This window comes from Anomaloglossus baeobatrachus, chromosome 7 (assembly GCF_048569485.1).
Source record: "Anomaloglossus baeobatrachus isolate aAnoBae1 chromosome 7, aAnoBae1.hap1, whole genome shotgun sequence".
NCBI lineage: Eukaryota > Metazoa > Chordata > Amphibia > Anura > Aromobatidae > Anomaloglossus > Anomaloglossus baeobatrachus.
Genome location: NC_134359.1, coordinates 211,908,143 through 211,934,952, shown reverse-complemented (window position 1 = coordinate 211,934,952; position 26,810 = coordinate 211,908,143). Strand labels below are relative to the sequence as shown.

Here is a 26,810-nt window from a genome sequence, read left to right as displayed (position 1 = left end):
TTTTATACCCAGAGAGAGCCTTCAGTTCAGAGTAGGTACACAGTATACAAGGTATGCCTTGACGTGGCTGCTGGGCAGATATAAAATGGCCATTTTTTAAAGTAAATAAATCAGATAAAGGTGCAAACACAAAGATAAAAAAAATAACTGAACTGCTTCTTTAACCTTTGAGACTAGACATAGGACTATTCTTTGGGGTATTTTTTAAATGTATCTCTAGGAAATGTGCATATTTGCATCTTCTTGTAGGTTTTAGAAAATGAGTTTATTTTTATATCCTGTGGTGTCAAACTGTGATGTGTTTATAGAAAAGAAATAAAGACAGATTTTCAACTGTTTGAAGTTGCATCAATCTACTATTTTTATGTTCTCTGCATGTTCCCATATCTATAATGGTGACACATGTAAATAAGAATTTCCTACAGAACTTGTATAGCCGTTAAAGCAGATTCTACATTATTCAGGATTAGATATAACGTTTATGTAAGTATTCCAGGTCATGACATAACTAGTGTTTATTTAAAACTCATATGTGCATTGTATTAATTCTGGCAATGGCACTTGAGAAATGAGATAAAAAAGGAGAAATAATATAAAGCAACAATAATATAGCCGGTACCTCAGCTCAACTATTAACCTAAAAGGTTTGGGATTTGATTTACAATGTGTTTCTTTAGTTTTGACTTTAATTATCTGCTTCAAGTTGTCAGGACATAACCATATCTTAGATTTGCATTGCATTAGGGGATCTTTCCTTCCTATCTCTTCTGATCTTGTCTTCTGAAGTAATTTAACACAATTCTAATTTTCTTTTGCATGCGGGGTGCTCTCCATCCACGGAAGTGAGTTATGTGTATTCAAGTGGCGCATCTTATGAATCTTGTTAAGCTTTACCGCCTTACAGCTCTCACTGACGGAATATTTAATCACAGAAATGAGTTGGCAGATATGATATACAATGTGGTTAAGCCTTGCAGCATGTGTCTTCACTGGCAATTGAGGAACAGGTGAATTTGCCATTTATCAGTCCTATCTTGACAGCTTTGTGTAACCTTCTGTTTTCTTACTTATTTATGAAGATTAAAGGTGCTTTAAATCAACACTTTCCCTGTAGATATATCATTTTTATTTCCAAAGTGGCCATTTTTTCATCATTTGCATAGCTAGTAAAAGAGAGCTTCTCATTAAAACAAAAGCCAACTTTGGAAAAATGACTTCTAGAAAAAAAAGCTTTGCATGTTTACACTGATTACCATTCTCAGATCTCAATATAACCCAAGAATGTTGCACTTATTTATCATAAGATATGCTTTATAATTACAGTTTGTTTCTGGTGTAGTAATGTCTACTTTTGTAAGATATAATTATCTGATCAGAATTTTAGTGTCATTACCAATACATTGTTGCTTGGGATTTCTCCTATATGGACCAAACAATAGATCAACAAAAGTATTGGGATGCATTGCTTACTCATTGAATTCATGTATTTTTGTTTTCATGAAAAAACAAGATGTATTTGGTTTACAGCTCAATAAGGGTAACAATGTGACTTGTTTATAAGTACTATTGCAAAATATAGCTTGAGCAAGAGAACTCATGCTTGTGCCTTAGCCATTGGTTCTCTGTGGCACGGCCCTGACTTGCGGTGCGGCTCTTGCACTCGGGACTTCTGCTGTGTCCTCCTATATGCGGTAACCTTGTAATTGATTATCCTGTGTTGGGCTGTTTCCTGCATTTGGTCGGTTACCGGTTGTGGGAAAGGCTTGCTCTTATTCCCGCTTCCGGAAAATTTCTCTGCTTTATCTTGGAGCATCCATGCTCGGAGCGGCGCCAGTTGTATTTTTTGGCTAAGTTGTGGTAAGCTCCCTGCTTCTGATTTTTGCTATTGATCTTGGTTCTTGACCTCAGACTGACAACTGACTTGAAAAAAGGAAGGATGACCGCATCCCACTGGGGGAAATTCAATCCATATTTATTCCATCAGATGTAAAAAGACAGCAACGTTTTGACTGGTTTGGTCTTTATCATGCTTGATTAAGACCAAAATAGTCGAAACCTTTTTACGTCTGATGGAATAAATAAGGATTGAATTTCACCTGGTGGGACGCTGTCATCCTTGCTTTTTTTTGCATGTTTACATCAAGTAATCCCTTGATTATGGACGTGCACCCCTGAACTGCTGATTGTGTGTTTTATTGCACGGGTAGTCTAATTTTTGACCAAGGTGCTGTGGACTTTGTTTTTTTCTGACAACTGACTTGAATCTGCCTGTTCCCTCTGACTTTCTGTTCCCGTCTGGTTCCTGACTTTGGATCTCCCTCTTGACTACTCTTTTGTCTGCGTCGTGTGTTTGTACTGTCTCTCCAGGTTACCTAAACTCCGGCTTGTTACACGACTTCACTCCCGTCTACTCTCTGTGTATCATCGCGTCCGCTTGGCTCTGACCTCGGCCTGCCTGACTTCCTTCACTCTAGTTTCTCCAGTGCCACCTAGTGTAGTTACAGGATCTCTCAGTTTGAACTCCCTCACTCCACTGTGGTAGGAATGTTACATCAGGGATGTTACACTCTGGTCTGATATCATCAGGCTACTCCACATAACACTCCCTCTCATTCTGCGCTGTTGACACTCTTCTCTTTATGTCTTTTCAACAAAGATATAAAGTCCTAATTATGTCAACTAATAAGATAATTAATGGCTCTGATAGAATTAATAAGGCATTACACTTGTCAAACAAAACTCTGTTTCTTGTTTTTAATTCAAGTAGCAACAACGATAACAGCCATATATAAATTGGTTTATAAATGTGCATAAATAATTAAAGCATATGTAGTGTTCTAAATTTTTCCGTTCATTTTGTGGAAGGGTTCACATTTAGTTCCCTTATGTTTTATCTATATGGACAAGAGGCATACTGTAGATGATTTAATTTAATTTAATCTCTAACTTTATAGTTTGTTTTTTCAAGTTTTGTAATAACATTTCGGTAACAAAACAAAGTTGAATGCATTTAATATTTAAATTAAAGGGATTGCATGGGACTTTAACATCGATGACCTATTCATAGAATAGGTCATCAGTGTCTGATCGTTGGGAGTGTGACACCCGGCACCCTTTAGGATCAGCTGTTCTCGATCCCGCCACTGGCCAGAATTACAGAGAATTGCAGAGCTGCAAAGTTCCACCAAAGGAATAATGGCCATGGCAGGGTACTGCACATCTTCTCCTTATTGATTCAAATAGTAGGTGAATATGCAGTACCCTAACGTGGATACTATGTAGTTGAGAAAGCTGTGCTAAATAAATCATAACCGTTTAACTAATAAATGATATGAGACATAACAGAATGTTTTCCTTTAATAAATTGCTTTCTACATGTGATTCTTTATGATCACATTTTATAGGTTTAGCCTCCTCTGCATTTACTATATTTACGTAAGGAATTTGGTAAAACATGACATCTGATCATGGCATGCAGGTTTATTTTTTCCTCATAGATTACATAGAAATTAGAAGAAAAAAAATATTTATGCCTCTTTTTTTTTTTTTTTAAAGGCATAATGGCATATGGTGGTATTATAAGGTCTTAAATATTGTATAACTACTATTAAAGCAATGCATAACTGTTATGGGTGTGCCTCGCTCTGAGGGGATCTCTGGTGAGTCTGAGAAAAAAATGCCACAATATCTTATTGTGTGCATGCCCGCATCTTATGTTTAAATGTATTTGCTTTACTTTGGTGCTGTAGGGGTTAAGGACTCTTTCCCATCTGGCTATCCTTTGGAGCTTTAATCCTAGGTGCAGCTTTTGTGACCACTCCCATTCGTTATAAATAGTCTCGTGTTTGGCATCTGATATCAGTTATAGATTCTCATATCTAAGCTGTCCACTTTGGAAGGAGCCTGGTTCTGGAAGAAGCTGACGTTTCTTGACAATTGCAGCTGTGGTGTCAGCTGCATTGGAGTTACTGGAGTGTTTTCTTTTTGTGTCTATTTCCCACTCCCTACCATTGTGTTGTATTATTGTAGTGGTTAGACTAGTGCTCCCACCAGCCTTCACACTAGCCTTGGTGAGTTCAGGGCAAGCAAAGGCCTAAGTATGTGATTTACAATGGAGTGAAAGAACTCTTATAGGAAAAATAGGGACTGCAGGGAATAGCCCCAGGTGAGTGTAGGAGGTAACCCCGCAGGGCTCACCATTGTATTATGTTCTCGGTGTACCCTGTTTGTTGAGGTACTCACTGGGGGTTCCCTTATTCCTAGGGAAACCCAGAGGCAATAACTCAAATTTAGAAAAGGCCATAATACGCTATATACATGTGGCCTAAAGGGATGCTTACACAGAATGTGGAGAATGGAAGATCAGGTGCTGACACGCACCACTTGATTACCTTGTCCGATGCTGCAAATGGCTGGAGAACAAATATGAACTCCTGACTGTTGCTGGTGCTTCAGCAGTCCCCGCTAGTGTGAACAGGCAGATCCAAACATGAGCCAGAAAAAAGAGAAAAAAAGCTGCACCCACCATAAAATAACATCCAGAGTTTATTGAAAACTTTGTGTCCAGCAAGGACCTATAGAAGCGCATCTGCACAAAGCATCCGTTGTCCTTTTGGGTTCCAGCGCCTGACCGTGGCCCTCCTTGATTTTTATGCACTATTTTCAATAAAGTCTGGATGTTATTTAACCCCTTAACGACCGGCCGATTTTTCGCTTTCCGTTTTTTTTTTCCGCCATTCCTTTTCTGAGAAACGTAACTTTTTTATTTTTCAGTCATTATGGTCATGTGAGGGATCATATTTTGCGGAACGAGCTGTACTTTTAAATGAAACCATCAGTTTTACCATATAGTGTACTGGAAAACGGCAAAAAAAATTCCAAACGCAGAAAAATTGCAAAAAAAGTGCGATAGCACTATTGTTTTGAGATATTTTATTCACTGTGTTCACTATATGGTAAAACTGATGTATGGGTGTGAGTGATGCCTCAGGTCAATGCGAGTTCGTAGACACCAAACATATATAGGTTTACTTTTATATAAGGGGTTAAAAAAAATCGGAAGTTTGTCCGAAAAAAGTGGAGCACGTTTTACGCCATATTCCATGACCCGTAGAGTTCTCATTTTTCGGGATCTATGGCTCAGTGACAGCTTATTTTTTGCATCTCGAGCTTACGTTTTTAAAGGTACTATTTTTGCGCAGATGCTATGTTTTGATCGCCTCTTATTGCATTTTGCGCAAAAGTTGTGGTGACAAAAAAACGTCATTTTGGTGTCGTTTTGGTGTTTGGAATTGTTTTGCCGCTACGCTGTATACTGATCAGATTAATTGATTTTATATTTTGATAGATCGGGCGTTTCTGAACGCGGCAATACTAAATGTGTGTATATTTTTAATTTTTTTAATCCTTTAATTTTCAATGGGGTGAATGGGGGGTGATTTGAACTTTTAGGTTTTTTTGTTTGTTTTTTAATTTTTTAAGACTTTTTTTAACTTTTTTTTTTATTTTACTAGTTTCCCTAGGGGGCTATTGCGATCAGCAGTCCAATCGCTCTGCACTATCTGCTGATCACAGCTACATAGCTGTAAACAGCAGATACGCTAACTTTCTTTTTCACTGGGCCGCGGACACAGCGAAAGTGAAAGCAATTCATGTGTAGTACAGGAGTCATCACATGACCCTGTGCTACCATGACAACTACCGGAAGTCACGTGATCACGTCACGTGACTTCCGGTATCGGGTGGTAAGTAAAAGTTTACCGCGATCGCGCTTATAATGGCACTGTCACATATTGATAGCGCCATTTAAGGGGTTAAACGGCACGAGCAGATAACGATTCTGCTCGTGCCTAGCAGGCACACATCTCAGCTGTGAAAATCAGCTGAGATGTGCACCGATCGCAGCATGCTGCCGCCGGCAGACCGCGGGCAGTAACATTATGACCGCTAGGACATAATTTTACTGCCCGCGGTCGTTAAGGGGTTAAAGGCAGGAGCAGCTTTTCTCCTCTTTTTACTGGCTTATACAGAATTTAGCACACAGTTTTGGAGTGGATTTTATGGCAAATTCCATATCGGAGAAAATTCAAATGGTATTTTTTGTTTCAATGCAGATTTTCAGTTGGTTCCACAGAAACGTCCATTTAGAAAACCCCATGTAAACATACTATACATTTATGTGCTCTGAATACTAAGCATTTATTAGTTTAAATTTATGATAATTTGGAACTTTAGCGAGAGGGCTGGCAATCTGTTTTAAGTAGTCTGGATATAAAATGTTTACACAAACATAGTCAAAAGTGTTGGCACCCTTGAAGATGATCCAGAAAATTAAGTTTTCTCCCAGAAAATTATTGCAATTACATGTTTTGTTATCTTCATTTATTGCCATGGGTGTATTGGAACAGTACACACACAAAAACAGAGGGAAACAAAAAGGAAATTGGACATAACGTCCCACAAAACCACAAAAATGGACTGCACAAAATTTTTGACAATTTTCCAAAATTGTAGGTTGGTTTCAAGCATGTGATGCTCGTTCAAATTCACCTGTGGCATGTCACAGGTGTATGCAATATAAAAATCACACCTGAAATCAGATAAAAAGGGGAGAAATTGCAGCAATCTTTGCATTGTGTGTGGCATACTAAGCATGGAGAACAGAAAGCAAAGAAGAGAACTGTCTGACGACTTGAGAACAAAAATTGTTAAAAATATCAAGAATGTTAAGATTACAAGTCCTTCTCTAGATATCTTGATGTTCCCTTGTCCAATGTGTGCAACATAATTAAGAAGTTACAGCCCATGGCCCTATAACTAATCTCCCTGGTCAGAATGACAGAGAAAAATTGATGAAAGTGTGCAATGCCAGGCAGTCTGGATGCAGGATAAGCAGTCCTAATCAAGTTCCAAAGTAATTGAAGCTGTCCTGCAGGCTCAAGTTGCATCAGTGTCAGCTCGAACTATCAGTTGAGACTTCAATAAAATCAAATACTATAGCAGGAGACCCAGGAGGACCCCACTGCTGACACAGAGACATAAAAAGGCTTTAATTTTCCAAAATGTTCGTAATCCAACTTAAATCCTCTTGAGAAGACATCTAGTATACTGGTGAGCCCAAGATGAAGCTTTTTGGTAAAGCACATCATTCTACTGTTCACAAAAAATGAAATGAGGCCCACAAAGAAAAAAAGCATAGTGCCTACAGTCAAATATGGTGCAGGTTCAAAAATGTTTTGCCCCACCCACAGGCACAAACACTAAACGGGCACATTTTCAGACTGTTTGCCCTGGAAATGTTGCCATTTAGGCTTGTGGACACTGAAATTCTCAGCAGCCTCATGGCAGCGGCCATCGTCCCTTGTTACTTGGTCAATAGCTCTCATTATTTTTTCCAGTGTGCCATCCCCACCTTACACCAGTACATGTCCCAAAACATCACCCATGTCCTGATCAATGTAGTTACTGGGAAGCTCCACTTGATGACACGTGAACAAGTGCTTGTGGCCAGGGATGCTAAATTTCCCTGACTGCACCTTGAGTAGACCGTGTGCAAGGCTGGAATGAGTAGGACCCTGGGACAGCACATATGCTACTGACATCAAAGGATGTGGACCCTAGTTTCATCAGGATTTTCTCCATCTCCTACACCAGTTCCTCCACCTCCTCTTCCTTATCCTCCATCACTTAACTGTCATCTCAGAGCTCATCATCTATATCAGTCGCAAACTTGAAGCACTACAGCAATGCCTTGGTGAAATAACAAGTGGACTTGGATGTGTGACATCTGTGAGGTTCAACATAACTTTGAGGAGGCAACCAAAATGGTGAGCATAATCAGAGTAACAATCCCGCTTCTATGTCTACTCAAACACTCGCAGCTAAAAATTAAATAGGAAGCTTTGAATGTGGACCAGGTGGAGATGGAGGAAGAAAGTACACATAATGATACTACTGAACACAGCTTTATTTGAACTTCTCAGCGCAGATTGGGTGATAACGAGAAGGAGGAACAAGAGATGGTTGCATGCACTACCTAGGGTATCACCCACACCAGCTTCATCCCATCTGTTGACAGTGGATGGACTGAAGAGGAGGAGGAGAGAGAGAGTAGGAGGAGGAGATGGAGAGTCGACCTCCTGGTAGGGAGAGTGAAGTCTTGCCTGTTGGAAATCTGGCACACATGGCTGATTTTATGTCCTATTGCCTTTCCTGTGATCCTTGTGCTATATGCATTTTGGCCAACACTGATTACAGTTTTTTAACCCTTATGGACCTATACTACAATGAGAACTTTTCATCTGTCCTTCCAGTAGAAGAGAGGTCTAGTAAAATGGTGAATACCAGAAGGCCCAAGGTCTAACAGAGGATGGAGAACACTGATAAACGTTTTGGAAGATGGTGAAGGAGTACTTAGCTGACCATACTAGCAGGCTCCGTGATTCCTCTGGGCTAGACACGTGGCATGGACTGTCCCTATATGCTTTGGAGGTGCTGTCCTGCCCTGCCATTAGCTATTTGTAAGAGCAGGTTTTAGTGATACTGGGGGCTTAATAACTGATAGGCGCATCTGCCAGTGAAATGAATTTGCTGACAGGCTGACTCTTATCAAAATAACCAAGGCCTGTTTTTGCCAAGACATATCAACCCTAGCAGTGGAAACTAGAGCCAATTCAAATGTTCCTTTTATTTCTAGTGTATTCCCATGCACCCCTTCCCATCCAAAAAGGGTATACAGTTCATGGTTTCATCTTTTTTTGTTGCCTTACTCCTTCCCCTCCACCATATCAAGAGGGTCATCATGCAATGTTTGCTCAAAAGTATTAGAGGGTAATCAGGAGGCCTTCGCTCCAAATTTTAGGAAGCTAAACAGGCTGCCCTCACTCAAAATTTTTAGAGAGTCATCAAGCTGCCCTTATTTCAAATTTTAAGAGGGTAAACAGGAGGCACTTACTCATAATTTTTAGAGAGTCATTATGTGAACCTCGCTCTTAATTTATTCAGGGAGTGTATGATGCCCTTCTTCATAATTTTTTTCAGGATGGTTTTGAAGTCTACTTCTACAATTCTCTTACATGTATAGATGTATACCCCCAGGGGTAAAGGGTTTTCAGCCCTTTTACTTAGTTCATAGGTTTTACCAGTCTGGTAGTCCTACTCCTTAAACATGGAAAAAAATGTTTTCTGATGCCCTCCACTACATGTCTTCCAGAGTGTATTGCAGTCCCTCCTAATTTTTGGTGGCCCTTGCATTTAGCTCATTGCTTTTCTGAGTCTAGGAGTCCCACTAGCTAACCAGTTTAACAGAATGTATATGAGGCCCTGCTTAATGTCTAATACACCATGTATCAGAGTCCTTCTCCCTTCTTTTTTTTGGCAGTTCTTGCATTGTTCGCATAAGTTTGGTTTCAGAGTCCCTCCTTCATATTGGGGTTGCGCTTGGGACGTGCAGCATAGGACGTACACATGGCTACAGGTAACTCTATTGGCGTAAAGCTTTTCATGTAGGTCCAAGAGCCTGGCACATTATACAAATGTACTGTTTACCATCTATATTAGTTCTTTACTCAGGGGATTAGTGGGACTAGTTGAGTTATATATTAATATTGATCTATCATGATCTATGATGTTTTTATTTATGCACTTTATACTTGTAGTCCTACCACCCTTGCTTTTTATGATATGTAACCATTACAAGTTGTGATAGCTTTAATTTCATATAGGTCTATGTACTGCTTTCCCTCCAGCCACCCTTTGTAGTGCGTTTTTTCCCACTTGTGTTTTAATAGTTGTAATCTATGAATAATGTATATTTATTATTGTATGTATTTGCATAATATTAATACATTTTCTATTGACCAATATATTCTGTGCCCTTGATTTGGTATATGTAGGTTATTATGTGTTTGTATTGGGGACATTTATATATTAAAAAGTAAGAGGCTATTTATAGGTGTTGTATTTAAAGGGATGTGTCTGAATATGTCAGACACACCACATGGTTGGTGTAGCTTTATTTCCCCATCTACTATGTCATATACTAAAGTCATAAACAATGGAGAAATACAATGAGAGATGGCCCAGCTACTAAGGGGTGGAGGGGCATCTTTTTTTCTCCTTTTAATTTTGTCTTGAATACAAGTCCTTATACATAAAATAATTTTTCGTAACATTTTTTCTTGTGAAATTCATTTTATCATCAGTTTTGCATGTTTTATTGTCGGTCCGTAAAAGTGGAGTAATACTCTGACAATTTTGTTCCCAGTTGAAACCTGGTAGTCAGAGATGCAGCCAAACATCTTCCCCATGCTGTTCTCATTCCATTTGAGTGCTGTTTTCATCCATTTCAGTGTTTTTCCCTCCATTACAACCCTCCTATTAGGGTCCTCCATAAAAATTCTGGTGTTTCCCATTGACTTCCATTATACCTGATAATTGAGTCGAGCCTGTCCGAGCGTCCGACCACTTTCGATTCAAGTACTGAGCACTTGGGCATTTTGATGCTAGCTCATCACTAGATGCCTGGATCTAAATCCCATTAAACACATGTCGAGAAATCTTAAAATTGCTGTTGAGAGGTATGAGAGATCTGCAGCAGTTGCAAAAGAAGAGTGATCCAATATTCCAGGTCAGAGATGTAAGAAGCTTGCTGATGATTATAGGAGGTGATTGATTGCAGTTATTTATTCCAAAGGGTGTGCAACCAAACATTAAGTTCTGGGTGCAAACAATTTTGTCCTGCTCATTTTTGGAGTTTTGTGTGAAAATATGCCTTTTTTTTTCATGCTGTTCAAATAAACACGAAGGAAATAAATGTATAACAAAATGTGTCATTGCGGTAATTTTCTGGGAGAAATACTTCATTTTCTGAAACAATTTCAAGGGCGCTAATACTTTTGGCCAAGATTGTAGTAGATTAATTAATTTCAGAAATTTGGAAAATATGTGAATAGCTTCTATTACTGACTTCATAATTCAGTCACTTGACTTACAAGATAAATATTTGAAACACTTTATTCAGAATGACAAAAAAATAATCACCAATAAAAACATTTTTTAAAGCTTTCTATATAGCAAACTACGCTTTTTATGGTGTTCTCATTAACCTTTTCCTATGCTGAGTCCCCCCGGGGGATGGGCATTCCAAAAATTCCGTTACGCTCCTTTGTCGGGCCACTGCCTTGTTTATCATTCACATGTGAATAATTGATTTTCTGTTGATTTATTTTCCAAAATTCATTTATATTGCAAAATTCTGTTTTGATGTTTTATCCCAATTATAATAGAATTGCAATGGGCAGAACAGGAAATTTTATTAGATAGGAAAAGGTTAAATTGACAATAATGGAACACAAACTGTTCTATTTTAGTTGCTAGGTATATAGGTTCTGATTCATTAAGCTTTTTTGCCTGTTTTTGTGTTTTTGTGCTGTTCTAATACACACAAAGGAAATAAAGAAATAAAGGTATAACAAACATGTAATTGCAAAAATTTTCTGGTAGAAATACTTCATTTTTCTGGAACGATTTCAAGGGAGCTAACACTTTTGTCCATGACTGTATAAAGGGAGGGATATATCATAAATTTGTTTTCTTAGCATATCCTGTGAAAATGAAGCCATTAATGTAGTATTTATAATAACCGAACTAATAAAATAGTGTCATATTTGTGAAGGAGAATATTTTTACATAACTACATCTTCAAGTTGTGATGAGGATGGTGATAAAAGATGATTCATAATTCGAAATTAATACAGTTGTAATGGTAATTAAAGATTCTCATTAGAAGGTACAAATGCCTCCCTTGTGCTAGCTGTAAACCTGCACTTGGGAATTCAAGTGGTTATACAAAAAAAAAAAAATCAATAACCTGCCATTTTATAATTAAAAGACAAAATAAATGTTAGGGAAAAATGTACTAAATTAGGAAAATTACTTACGGAAAGATTGAAAATATTGATTTTAATTTACCAAATATGTGAACTCCCTTTGCCCTCCATAAGAAGACAATTAAAAGTTAGATTGTTAATTCTGCATAAACTTGAAAATCAAATCAATAATTATGAGATTGGTGCACAGAGTTATTTTTCATTAAGACAAAGTAATTTCTGAAGATTTTTATCCCAATAGGCTGAAACTTTACTTCGCTACTTAAATTTACGAGCAGTTCGTCTTAAGTATTATTGTAGATGTCACTTCAGTGGTAAAGATTATCATCTTCAACATTTACAATTTAGTTCAGATTTCTTTTGTCGATATTTATTTTAAAATGTGTGAAATAATTTACAACGAGCAAGTATTGATCCTGTTACTGTATGTTCATGCAAACAAATTATAGAAACAGAAGTCCCACTTCATAATGAAGTTTTTCTTAGTTTTCTTGTCTAAAACTACTTGAAATGTCACAAAAATTTTAGACAATTTTTGCACAAAACTTCTGTTTTGTGGCCAGCTCCTCCCACTTTGTAATTAGTGGGTGGAGCTGGGGCGGGAGAGGACATGACCAAGTATATCCGCCTAATTAATCATATTTTACGCCATTGTCAATCATGCCAGTAATTTACTCCAGCTACTAGAGAAAAATGTTTGGTGGTGCGCACAGCAGTTTGAAGTTGCATCAAATTCATTAAGAGGTGAACACAACCTAATGAACTAGGAGCATCTTAATGAAAGACACATTTTATTAAGACCATAATAATGAATCGGGCCCAAAGAGTGTGGAAGAAGTTACTTGACTTCTCTTACACAATGACTTTTGTATCAGGCCCTAGGTTTCAATGTTGGGCACGAGGGGAATAAACCAACATGTCAGTTTGTTTTGGCCAGGTAGAGATTCAGGTCCTTAGGAGTAAGCTACACTTTTGCCAATGTAGAAGGAAGTTCTTGTTTTCACAGCTTTAGAGAGAGTGGATGATTGAAAACGGCTTCTCGTCTTTCAGTCAAAATCCATTCTGCTCAATTACTTTAATAGTTAAATATAGCACTCAATATATTGTGGAATCTCGTCTTAAATTAGCATTTTCATTGTATAATGTTAATGTCTAACTCCAAGTCACTCTTCACGGTTGTCATACTCAGTTTTGCAATAAATGTGTGTGACACCCTTGCAGAGTGACTTAAATTTAGGTAGTGTCAAGGATTTTGAAACTAATAAAGTCTGTTATCACTGTATTGCTGATTTGTGTGGCACAAATTTGGAATACGGTCATGTGTATGCGACTTATAAGGAATATTTAAGCACAAAATTACAGTTCAAACCAAGCACAGGCGCTTTGTGCCACCTTAACATGACCACATAGTTTAGAACACATTCCCACATACTCGTCCTAAATCTACCTCAACTATCTTTTAGCTCCTGTAATGCCAAATAAAAGTAGTGTGACGATAGGTGGAAAACAACTCATTCGAAATGTGTGTATTTATTTCCTTTGTGTATTGGAAAATCACAGAAAAAAAAAATAAAAAGGCAAATTGGGCATAATTTAACCCCTTATCAACCGCGGGCAATAATATTACATCCTAGCGGTCATAGTGTTACTGCCCGTGGTCTGCTGCTGTCAGCTTGCTGCGATCGGCACACATCTCAGCTAATTTTCATACCTGAGATGTGTGCCTGCCAGGCACGAGCAGAATCATTACCTGCTTAAGCCATTTAACCCTTTAAATGACACTGTCAATATGTGACAGCGCCATTATAACGGCATTGGCGGTAAACATGTACTCACCTAACGATACCGGAAGTCACATGATATGATCACGTGACTTCCCGTGGTTGTTATGGTAGCACAGGGTCATGTGATGACTCCTGTAGCTCACATGAATTACTTTTGGTTTCACCCGGCCCGGAGCTGGGTGATGCAGAAAATGAGCATATTTGCAGTTTACAGATGTATAGCTGTGATCAGCAGATATGGCAGAGCAATTGTATTGTTGATCCACATAGCCCCTTAAGGGAACTAGTAACATTTTAAAAAAAAGTTTTAAAAAATTAAAAAAACCTAAAAGTTCAAAGCACCCCCATTGAAAATTAAAGGGTTAGCAAAATAAAAAATATACACATAATGCCCGATCTATCAAAATATAAAATCAATTAATCTGATCAGTAAACAGCGTAGCGGCAAAAAAATTCCAAACACCAAAATTACGTTTTTTGGTAGCCACGCATTTTATGCAAAATGCAATAACAGGCGATCAAAACGTAGCATCTGCGCAAAAATGGTACAGTTAAAAATGGCAGCCTGAGATGCAAAAAATAAGCTGTCACTGAGCCATAGATCCCGAAAAATGAGAATGCTACGGGTCACGGAATATGGCGTAAAATGTGTGCCACTTTTTTCAGACAAACTTCTGATATTTTTTAACTCCTTATATAAAAGTAAACCTATACATGTTTGGTGTCTACAAACTCACACTGACCTGAGGCACCACACCAACACATCAGTTTTGCCATATAGTGAACACAGTGAAAAAAAATATCAAAAACATCGCACTTTTTTTTGCTATTTTTCCGCATTTGGATTTTTTTTGCCGTTTTCCAATACATTATAAGTAATGTAAAACTTATGGATTAATTTAAAAATAAAGCTCGTATCACAAAAAATGAGCCCTCACATGACCATATTGACGGAAAAATAAAAAAGTTACGTCTCTCGGAAGAAGAATGGCGAAAAAAAACGGAAAGCAAAAAAATCGACCGGTCGTGAAAGAGTTAATACAAAACTCCAAAAATGGGCAAGACAAAATTGTTTGCACTTTCAATTTAATATTTGTTTACCCACAATTTTAGAAAGTACAGAAACAAAAGTTCTACTTGATTAAGGTGTTTTTGCTACTTTTCTGGTGTAAAACTACTTGAAAAGTCCCAAAAATGTGCACAATGTTTGAGCAAACCTTTAAGGACTTTTCTCATTTTTAAGCCATTCCTAGCCAGTTCCTCCCAATTTTGTTGAGCCCATTTTGGGGTTTTGTTTGTAATTATGTCCAATTTGCTTTTTTTCTCAGATTTGTTTCAGTTTTTCCAATACACACAAAGTAATAAACATGTTAACATAACATGTGTAATTGCAATAAATATCTGATAGAAAAACATATCTTTCTTGAACAATTTCAAAGGTGCCCACACTTTCGGCCATGACTGTATATACAGTTGTGCTCAAACCTTTATATGCCCTGGCAGATTTTTGGCTTTCTTGGCCTTTTTCAGAGAACATGAATGATAACACAAAAACTTTTTTTTCCACTCATGGTTAGTGGTTGGGTGAAGCCATTTATTGTCTATCTACTGTGTTTTCTCTTCTGAAATCATAATGACAACTAAAAACATCCAAATGACGCCGATTAAAAGTTCACATATCCCAGTTATTAATACTGTGCATTGTCCCTTCTAATATCAATGACAGCTTGAAGTCTTTTCTGGTATTTATGGGTGAGGCTCTTTATTTTCTCAGAAAGTAAAGCTGACCATTCTTCTTGGCAAAAAGCCTCCAGTTCCTATAAATCCCTGAGTTTTCTTGCATGAACTGCACGCTTGAATTCTCCCCAGAGTGGCTCAATAATATTGAGGTCAGGAGACTGAGATTGCCACTACAGAACCTTCACTTTGTTCTGCTGTAGCCAATGACAGGTCGACTTAGCCTTGTATTTTGGATCATTGTCATGTTGTTACGTCCAAGTACATCCCATGCGCAGCTTCCGGGCTGATGAGTGCAAATTTGCCTCCAGTATTTTCTGATAACGTGTTGCATTCATCTTTACTTCAACTTTGGCCAAGTTTTCTGTGCCTTTGTAGTTCACACATTCTCACATCATCAGTGATCCACCTCAGTGCTTTACAATAGGAATGGTGTTCCTTTCATCATTGGCCTTGTTGACACTTCTTCAATTGTAACGTTTATGGTTGTGGCCAAAAAGTTAGATTTTGAACTCATCACTCCAAAGTGCCTTGCTCCAGAAGTTTGGAGGCTTGTCTCTGTGCTGTTTGGCGTATTGGAGGCAAGGTACTTTGTGGCATTTGCGCAGTAATGGCTTTCTTCTGGTGACTCAACCGTGCAGCCTATTTTTCTTCACGTGCCTCATTTTTGTGATATTTAAACAGCCACACTGCTAGTTTTCAATTAATCCTGTATTTCAGCTGATGTTATTTGTGGATTTTTCTTTGCATCCTGAACAATTTTCCTGGTAGTTATGGCCAAAATTGTTGTTGGTCTACCTGATTGTGGTTTGGTTTTTACAGAGCCCCTGATTTTCCATTTTTTAGTCACGGTTTGAACACTGCTGACTGACATTATAAATTCCTTGGATATCTTTTGGTATCCCTTCAATGTTTTATACAGTTCAACTATCTTTTCCCGTATATCCATTGACAATTCTTTTGCTTTCCCCATGACTCACAATCCAGAAACATCAGTGGCTGGATGAAAGATGCAAGAGTCTGTCTGGATCCCAGAAACTCACTTAACTTTTATGCACACACTCTGATTATAAGGAAACAGATCATAGCTTAAGAGGTTACCTTTATTAGCCATTCAAACCCATTTGTGACAATTTCTGTGCATGTTATCAGGAAAAATCACCAGGGTATGTAAACTTTTGATCAGGGTCATTTGGATGTTTTTAGTTGTCATTATGATTTAAAAAGAGAAAACACAGTATTTTGACAATAAATGGCTTCACCCAACCTCTAACCATGAGTGGAAAAAAAGATTTTGTCTTATCATTCATATTCTCTGAAAAAAAGGCCAAGAAAGCAAAAAGTCTCCTGGGGTATATAAACTTTTGAGAACAACTGTATATGTATTATTTCCAAATTAGTTTTAAGGCAGAAGTTCATGCACTTAAGAGAAACAGAAATTTGGGCAGGCTAAAGAAGGGAACAGTCTGCAATTTTATAACAAAAAAACAATGCTAGAGCTTTTTTTCTGGTCCTAAAGGTTGTAAGCCCTCAAGCCACGAAGGGTTACAGAGAACATGATTATAGTGAATGTATTACATTGTTAAGCATTTAATAATGCTCCATCACAGAAAATGAAAGAGCTGTATAATTTCACTATTCATAAATTGATATCATCCCTGCTTGCATATCTTTAAAGGTCTGAGAATGCATAATCCTCTTGTAACCTTATTCAAATGTTATGCAGCATTATAGCTCTTGCATCTGAAAAGATATCATCTCTACAGTTCAATTTTACAAATTTCTTCTATTTTGCCAAAAGGGGTCAATTCAGGTTTAATGTCTTTATCAAGTAACAACGATAGTCATCAAGAAATGTCCCACTACATCACACCAACATCATATAGACATAGGAACATTTCATAAATCCTGGAATATGCCCTAAGTCATAAAGAACAAAATGAAAAGTACCACTTTATATGCATCAAATATTCATTTTATATGCTGTCTTCAAGAACAAAGCTGCTATATATTGTGTCTGTATGTACATTAATCAGTCTGGGAGCATAAATGTAAAAATTATACAGAATTTAGCGCACTCAAGACTTTCAAGCAATATTACGAAGTGGAAAGAGAAAAAGTGCCTATGCCTGAAGGATGTCCATAACTTTCCAGTTCACAAAACCAGATTTAGTTAGACTTTACTAAGCATATGATGCTCTGTAAACTGCATATGTTTAAGCACATGGCATACTTAGCATCAATACATTGAAAGTTAGGATGAACAAATATATTTGAGTGGAATTGAACTCTAGTTGAATATTGCCAAAATGCATATGTTTTGTAATTCGCTTCCATGTGGTCTCAGCAAAATAAAGGCAAATGGTTGTAATTTTGCTGAATTTTAAACAGCCATCAAAAAGTTTAATAAAATTAAACAAAAACTTATACTCAATTTACAGTGAACCTCTCTAGCCTCACTGCTCCTCAACATCACCGTCTAGTTCTCATCATATCTTCTGTTGCTGAATCTCTTGGACATTTGACATTTGGATAAGGCCCAGGATAGTTATGTGCATGCTTGTGCAAGGCACATGTCATGGCACTGTCTTACATCTTCTTTTGCAGAACCGTCCATCAGAGCCAGAAGACTCAGCTTGAAAAGACCCAGAGTTCAGCGCAAGTGGCGGTGATAGAAGATGCAATGAAGACCTGATGGCCGACGGTGAGGAGCGGAGGGGCTAAACAGTTGAGCATTTAAAGGAATATGGGATGTACATAAATTCTATTAATCTGCTGATATGGCCATGCGGCTGCCACACTGAGAACCCTGCTGGGAGGAAAGGAACTTTATTCCTCTGGGTACCCTGATGCTTTCAGTCATGGGGTACTGTTGGCGTGGTTTCAGCTACTGCTTAATAGAAAGTAAGCTGCCGTTATAACCACACCCCTGACACTGACTGACAGCTGGCTCAGCATTACAGTAATACAGAGCTGGCTGTCAGTCAGTGTCAGGGGCACAGTTTCAAACTCACTATCTACAGAGTGGTGATTGAAACCTCACTGGGTGCTCTCCTATGATTTAAAGCATGAGGCTGCCAATAGGGGTAAAGTTTTTTTCCTCCCAGCAGCAGGGCTCTCACAGTGGCAGCTACATAACATCAGAATGCTATTAACCTACAGATTAACTCCATATCTGCAGTTTAATAGAGTTTTTTACATGACAGTTTCACTTTAGCTCACAACAGTTGCATTTTTTTTCAACACTGGAGTGGCGCTTTAAGTGTAAGATCCCTGCCCCGGTATTATTTTCACCTGCTGCTGTCTTGATGCTTTTTTTGGCGTTGCTCTAATCCCATGGCACTATCTTGTGAACGTAACTCAGAAGTTACGTAACAAGAGCTCAATGTATGTCTATGAGAGCCAGAATGAGGTCAGTATGAGGATCTCAAACACTTGCACTGACTTGTGACCCCCTGGTGCTCCCCATGAAACACTTGAGATGCAAATAGGTCACAAATCACAGGAGAATGACTAGAGTGATGCTGGAAAAACATGAAGATGGAAGCAGAGGAGTATAAGACAGGGGGTAGGGGATTTAGATTTAAAGCACTTACTCCAGTGTTGAAATAATTCAAAATTCTGGAATCGTTCTTTAAGGTGAGCAGAAGTATTTTTGCTTATTTTTATTTTTTTTATTTGCTACATTTATTATGATCTGGGGTCTCGAAAGAGCCCAGGGAATAATAAGGGACATTAAATTTACAAAGAATAACTTCTTTTTGGATCAAATTTACCATGAAGATCTATGCAAGCATTGTGTTTGGAATATATTTGTGTTGTTCTCTGCTTTTAAATCAAGCTTTATCTTTCCTAGCTACCAATGAAGATGCAGCTTACATGTTTTAGGCAAGAGTGAAAGTAAAGTCTGAGCTGTGATTGGTTGTTATACTTAACAGATCAATTATTTCAACTAGACAATAGTTGAAGTATCAAGTATTACACTGTATATATAATTACTGAAAGAAATTCTCTGTTTCTGTAATAATTCTATATATTTCACAATCAATTTACTATATTTATTTCTTTAAATAGAAAGATCGGAATCTGACCTGCATAGAATTCAGGACTGTAAACTGCACCGACAACAGGGTTTAACTTCCAGCCTATAATATAAGAATAAAAAAAAAAATAATTGCACAATGCAGCATTAGTAAAATCATATATAAATTATTTTTATTAATAGGTCAAGAAAATGTTAGAATATTACAAATCGTGGAAAAAGTGAACCAAAAGTGTATGAAGCCAAACATTTGTATTGGTAATATTTCATTTAATGAGAAACATTGACCAGGGTGTAATCACATATGAAGTCCTGATTTGCAAAACTTTGCCCCCTTGTTTCCCTTGTTTACTAATAGTGATGGGCAGTCTCAAAGATACCCGAGATTGGCAGGTCCAACAGGGTTAAAAAAAATCCCATTTCGGGCCCGGAATGGATCCCAAATATCTCACCTGATTCTGGTCCCATATAATTCTATGAGGACCTGAATCTAGAGGTTTAAATATTTGGTAAAAGGGATAGGGGAATTGGAGCAGGCGTGTCATATTTACCGAGTCTCTGAGCGGCTCTAACGCTACTTCTGGAGCAGCTCATTATCCATCATACATATTCACTGCTTCCACCACCCACCATCAGTCCTCGCATCTCTGATTGGTTGCAGTCTGACATGCGGTCACATAGGGTGAGGGCGCGTCCAACTGCAATCAATCAGAGGCACTGTGTATGCATCTCTATTGCTGTAAAAAAAAATAGGTAGTGAAATTGGAGCAGGGCCCACCCGTATTATGATACCCACCATAGATAAAGAATACGGATGCAGGTTGCAGCCAACAGCCATTCGCCACAGCCGTTAGCTGTGTATCAAAATAAGAGGAACTGTATGCGTCATTTTTTAAAAATTATTAAAATTAAATAATTTTAACCCCTTCATGACCTTTGACGGATCTAGCCGTCATGGTGCCCTGGTACTTAAAGACCCATGATGGATAGATCCGTCATGGCGAAATCGCGGCCCCGGAGCCACGGTAACCACGATCGGTTTTCAAAAACTGTAGATTCGGGAAGGAGAGGACTTGTACCTGACCTCAGGAGGGGTGGTGTCTCCTTCCCGGGCCTACGGAGGCTGTGATTGGCTGACGAACGCCGCTAAGCCAATCACAGCCAGTGTAATGTTTCAGCCATTGAAAATGGCTGAAGCATTGAAATCCAGCTATGGTCAGTGCAGCTGCTGCACTGGCCATTGGCTGGAGCTCGGTGAGCTTTACTGCACCCGCCCCCAGCTCTGATTGGACAGATCGGCCTTGTGACCGATCTCTCCAAGCACCGTGCATCTGGGACCGGGTGAGCTGTAGATTGCTCTTCTCAGATTCTCCCTCCGTGGAATATGAGGAGAGCGATCCCTGCGGGTGCCCATCTGTGAGTCATAGCCCCCGATCCACCGCTGTCCTCCTCCATCTACTTCGCCCCTGCTCTCCTGCTGCGCCCTGCATGTGACGCAGCTACTCTCCCGCTGTGCCCCTGCATGTGACGCAGCAACTCTCCCGCTCCGCCTCTGCATCTGACGCCGCTGCTCAGCAGAAAGAGAGCAGTGGCAGTGGCATCAGATGCAGGGGGGCATCTGACGCTGCTGCTCTCCTCCCACTGTGCCCCCCCTGCATCTGACGCCGCTGCTCTCCTCCCACTGTGCCCCCCCTGCATATGACGCCGCTGCTCTCCTCCCACTGCGCCCCCCCTGCATCTGACGCGACTGCTTTCTTTCTGCTGCTCCTTGTATCCACCACTGCATCTGCCGCTCCACTCTCCCCATCAGCCACAGCACTCTCCCCATCAGCCACAGCACTCTCCCCATCAGCCTCAGCACTCTCCCCATCAGCCGCCGCACTCTCCCCATCAGCCGCCGCACTCTCCCCATCAGCCGCCGCACTCTCCCCATCAGCCGCCGCACTCTCCCCATCAGCCGCCGCACTCTCCCCATCAGCCGCTGCGCCCCTGCATCTGCCACTTCACTCCCCCATCAGCCTCTGCCCCCTCCCTGATCTGCTGCCTTTTCTCTCCCATCCCCTTAATCCTCTGCCCCCTCTCCCACCTCTCCCCCTCCCGGATTTGCTGCAATCCTGCTACCTAGATCCATTCTGTAAGGTAGCTATCCCCAATTTCACCTCCCACTCCCCTTCCGCCCTCCCCCCATCCTCCGCTGCTTTTGCATCTGTTGCGCCCTCACCCATCCCCCGCCGCTCCTCCATCCGCCACGCTTTCACCCATCCTCTGCTGCTCCTGCATCCATTGCGCCCTCTTCCATCCTCCATCCATCTTTTTTTCCATCCCACCTAGTCCCCTCCTTTTTTCAGCACATCCGTGCGTTCGTCCTGATTTTTTTTCCTGTAAACTAAGAAAGAAATACAAATAAACTTGGTTTAGGGCCAGTAAAAGTATACTGTAGTAATCGTCAACTACAGTATTTATTACTGAATATTGTAAGGATCATCCCAGTGCCACACATGAGAGCGATACACGAGTCTCACATCACATCATCCGGCATGGTCACTCTCTTCCAGACAGGAGTGTGCGGCTGTGCCGCGTGATGCGATGCGAGATTTGTGCATCGCTCTCATGTGTGGCACTTGCCTTAGTGTCAGTTGCAGGCGCTCATATATATATATATATATATATATATATATATTTTTTTTTTTTTACTGACGTCTGTATTTTTTATTTCGCCAAACTAATATTTTTTTGTATGGGGGGTCTAGTTTCCAACATGGGGTCTCATGTGGGGGGAGCTCCACTGTTTGGGCACATCAGGGGGATCTCCAAACACAACATGGTGCGGCTAACGATTCCAGCTAATTTTCCATTTAAAAAGTCAAATGACGCTCCTTCCCTCTGGAGCTCTGCCGTGCGCCCAAACAGTGGTTTCTGCCACATATGAGGTATCAGTGTACTCAGAACAAATTGCCCAACACATTTTGTGGTCCATTTTATCCTGTTACCCCTGTAAAAATTAAAAAATTGAGCCTAAAATAACATTTTTGTGGAAAAAAAGTACTTTTTTGTTTTTATGCCTCAATGTATGAAGCACATGAGGGTTTAAAGTGCTCAATACCATCTAGATTTATGCCATGGGGGGTCTAGTTTCCAAAATGAGGTCACTTGTGGGGGAGCTCCATTGTTTAGGCACCTCAGGGGGTCTCCAAACACAACATGGCGTACGCTAAGAATTCCAACCAATTTTGCTGTGAAATGGCGCTCCTTCTCTTCTGAGCCCCGCCGTGTGCCCAAACAATTACTTTCCACCACATATGAGGTATCTGTGTACTCAGGAGAAATTGCACAATACATTTTATGGTGCATTTTTTCCTGATACCCTTGTGGAAAAAAAAGCTACTTGTTTGAAATAACAATTTCATGGTAAAAAAAAAATATATATATTTTCACGGCTGAACATTCTAAACTTTTGTGAAGCCTCCAGGGGTTCAAAGTGTTCAGTAAACATCTAGATAAATTCTATGAGGGGTCTAGCTTCCAAAATGGGGTCACTTGTGGGGGAGCTCCATTATTTAGGCACCTCAGGGGGTCTCCAAACACAACATGACATCCGCTAACGATTCCAGACAATTTTGCGTTGAAAAGTCAAATGATGCTCCTTGCCTTCCGAGCCCTGCTGTGCGCCCAAACATTTGATTTCCACCACATATGAGGTATCTGTGTACTCAGGAGAAAATGCACAATGCATTTTATGTTGCAATTTTTCCTGATACCCTTGTGAAAAAAAAGCTACCTGTTTGAAGTAACAATTTTGTGTGTCATTTTTTATTTTTTTTATTTTCACGGCTCAAAGTTATTAACTTTTGTGAAGCCCCCAGAGGTTAAAAGTGCTCAATAAACATCTAGATAAATTCCATGAGGGGTCTAGTTTCCAAAATGGGGTCACTTGTGGGGGAGCTCCATTGTTTAGGCACCTCAGGGGGTCTCCAAACGCAACATCGCATCCGCTAATTATTCCAGACAATTTTGCTTTCAAAAATTCAAATGATGCTCCTTCTCTTCCGAGCTTTGCAGTGCGCCCAAACAATTGATTTCCCCCACATATGAGATATTGGTGTACTCAGGAGAAATTGCACAATTAATTTTATGGTGCATTTTTCCTGATACCCTTGTGAAAATGCTAAATTTTATGGCTAAAGTAACATTTTTGTGTAAAAAAGTAAAATTTTCATTTTTTCCTTCCACATTGCTTTGGTTGCTGTAAGGTTCCTAAAGGGTTAATAAACTTCTTGGATGTGGTTTTGAGCAGAGTGAGGGGTGCAGATTCTAGAATGGTGTCACTTTTGGGTATTTTCTGTCACCTCGGTCTCTCAAAGTTACTCCAAATGTGATGTGGTACCTAAAAAAGTTTTTTTGTTAATTTTGTTGGAAAAATGAAAAATTGCTGATGAACTTTGAACCCTTCTAACTTCCTAACGGAAAAAAAAATTGTTTCTAAAATTGCGCTGGTATAAAGCAGACATGTGTGAAATGTTATTTAGTAACTATTTTGTGTGACATATCTCTCAAATTTATGGGCAAAAAAATTTCAAATTTTGAAAATTGCGAAATTTTCAAAATGTTCGCCAAATTTCCAAAATGTTCACAAATAAACGCAAAACATATCGTCCTAAATTTATCACTGACATGAAGTACAATATGTCACAAAAAAACAGTGTTAGAATCGCCAGGATCCGTTAAAGCGTTCCAGAGTTATAACCTGTCAAAGTGACACTGGTCAGAATTGCAAAAAATGGCCTGGTCTTTCAGGTGAAAACAGGCTGGGGGCTGAAGGGGTTAAAAAACAACATGCAGTTCCCCCCAATTTTGATACCCAGCCATGCTAATGGACACCCCAGCCTAAAAACAGCAGGGCTTAGTGTAAGGTTTGCGCTGTTATTAATCTTTTATTACCCCGATTGCCACCACACTAGGGCCATCGGGATGTGCCTGGAAAAGTTCCGGGATTGTTGCATGTAATATATGTGACAATCCTGGGCAACTGCATGCTGCTATTTTTAGGCTGGAGTGGCCCAATAAGCAATTGTCTCCCCAGCTTGAGAATACCAGCCCTCAGCTGTCGGGCTTATCATGGTTGGGTATAAAATATGTAGGGAACTGCATGCTGTTTTTTTAATTTTTTATTTAAATATTTAAAAAAAAAAAAAAAAAAAGAAACGCATGGTTTTTCTTATTTTGATACATAGCGAAGATAAGCACATGGCTGGAGGCTGCAGGTTGTAACAATATTCTTTATATGCGCTGGGTATTATAATATGGGGGACACATCTCCATTTTTTTATTTGTTTATTTATTTTTACCCCACAATGTAGACACGCACAGTGTCTGTGATTACAAGCAGTTAGACACAGTGTCACACAGGCTGGGAGCGCATCTGACTGAAACCAATCACATATGACTGCTGGTGGGTGGGGGAAGCAGTGAATATGTATGAAGCTAATTAGTGGCCACGTAAGTGTAATAAGTGGCTCCGAAAGCAGTTACAGTTCGCTGGAGACTTGGTAAGTATAGAGCTCCTGCTTTAATCCTAATTTCTTTATTTTTACCTTTTTTAAACCTGAGTTGCCGGACCCAAGCCTGGGCCAGGCACTATGGTACTTTTAAACTCGCGTGGATCCAAACTTTTACCATCTGAGTCTGGCCATCCCTATTTAGTATACTTTTCTTCACTATCTAACATTAAATTATATAATAAATTATATAGTGATTTTTTTCAGCATTGGTAGTAAATAGTTTTAAGGAGTGGTCCACTATTCACATAACCCCTTCTCAATCTGAGGGTTTGCCCCCATTAAAATAAAAATACATATGTACCTTTGGTGCCGGTGCCATTCCAGTGGTGTCGGCACTTGCTCGCCTGAGCACACGTGATATTATTACGTCTTGCGAGCCCTGCACTCAAACAGCACAAGCTTCACTCTCCCAACCTATAGCTGAATCAAATACCAGGAGTAAGTCAGAGCTGTGTCTTGCCACTTACTTCCTATTGGTGTTTGATAGGTCCAAAGGTGAGGACAGAGACAATTGCAATTATTGAGTGCAGGGCTCGTGAAACATAACAATGTCATGTGAGCTTGGGAGAGTGAGTGCCAACACCGCTAGAATGGTGTCGGCACCAGAGGTGTGTATAATTATTGTTATTTTACTAGGCAAAAATATGCTGTTTGAGAAGGGATAGTCCGATTAGTGGACAACTGTTTTAAGCTCTATACCTATCATCAGACTAGGAACATTGAGTTGCACCAACATTTCAATCAAGACTTTGTTAAGTTTTGTGACTTTCTATAATTTAGAACTTTGCAGCGGTGTGATCCAGCAAAGAGACGAGTGATGAGATGAGTGATTCTAATGATTCTCATATCCTTCAGACAATTCTGTCGAGACGTTTATGGCTCTATATCACAATTCAAGTTTAGAATAACGGGTCTTCAATTTGTCCATGAAATTTCTTCTCAGCTCCAGGTCGATGCACACAGCTGAGAAGTTCCTTCATATTTCATTTCGTTCCCACTCCATTTTCTGATGGCTGTATTAGCCAACTTTTTTTTTTCAGAGTCTACGCAGGAAAAGACTTAATTCATCATGATGAAAATAACACCAATTAAAATTTACTTTATCTTGTCAGAGAGATATGTGCTGGCTCATAAATGTGTGGGTTAATCATGTGTGAGAAGAGCTAATGTCACTATCCTAGTAAAAGAACCGCCATGGAGCCTGATGTTGTCATTTATGGAGGTAAGTTCTTTGTTGTGGGTGTTAATGGCCGTATTTGTCTTCATGCATTAAATGTCAATTATTCTTTGACATTTGCCATTGCAAATGGCGGGTCATTAGAGAAATCATTGCTCTTTTCTACTGTTGATATGCTTGCTGTTTTAATAATGTCCTATTCCAACAATTGTGCTAAATTTAGCTCGATATTTTACATTATTTTAGTATTGTTAATGAGAATATTGTTGCTGTTCATGCTTTACCAACTAAAATTAAAACAGGGTATGCTATCACTTAAAACAATCATAAAAAAGAAAACTAAATAATGATTTCTATTAGAATCTCTAACAACAAAATATAGTGTACGGCAATTTGGATTAACGTGGCAGCACATTATAACATGGATGTAACAGGTGGCTGCGTAAAGAAAAAGAGTCTATTTAGCCTCAAATACATTAGGTCTGACAAGAGGGAATTGGATAAGTTCTTACTTTTTAATGTGATAAGAAGAAGCTGTATCACTGATATCTTAGTCTTTTGGAACACATCTTACAAGGAAATTAGTTAATAAAGATAAAGTTATAAAACTAACAAATATGAGCA

The 26,810-nt window shown here is 39.2% G+C and overlaps 1 protein-coding gene across 11 annotated transcripts in view; it reads right to left on the bottom strand.

Annotated features, from left to right (window-relative positions):
- The window catches only part of RBFOX1 (RNA binding fox-1 homolog 1), a 974,619-nt gene that overhangs the window by 224,481 nt on the left and 723,328 nt on the right, over window positions 1–26,810 (bottom strand). For all 11 annotated transcript variants that reach the window (XM_075317889.1, XM_075317888.1, XM_075317885.1 and 8 more), the window contains exon 7: window positions 19,501–19,554. In XM_075317889.1, coding sequence (XP_075174004.1) covers window positions 19,501–19,554 — 54 coding nt within the window. The remainder of the gene's footprint in view (window positions 1–19,500; window positions 19,555–26,810) is intronic.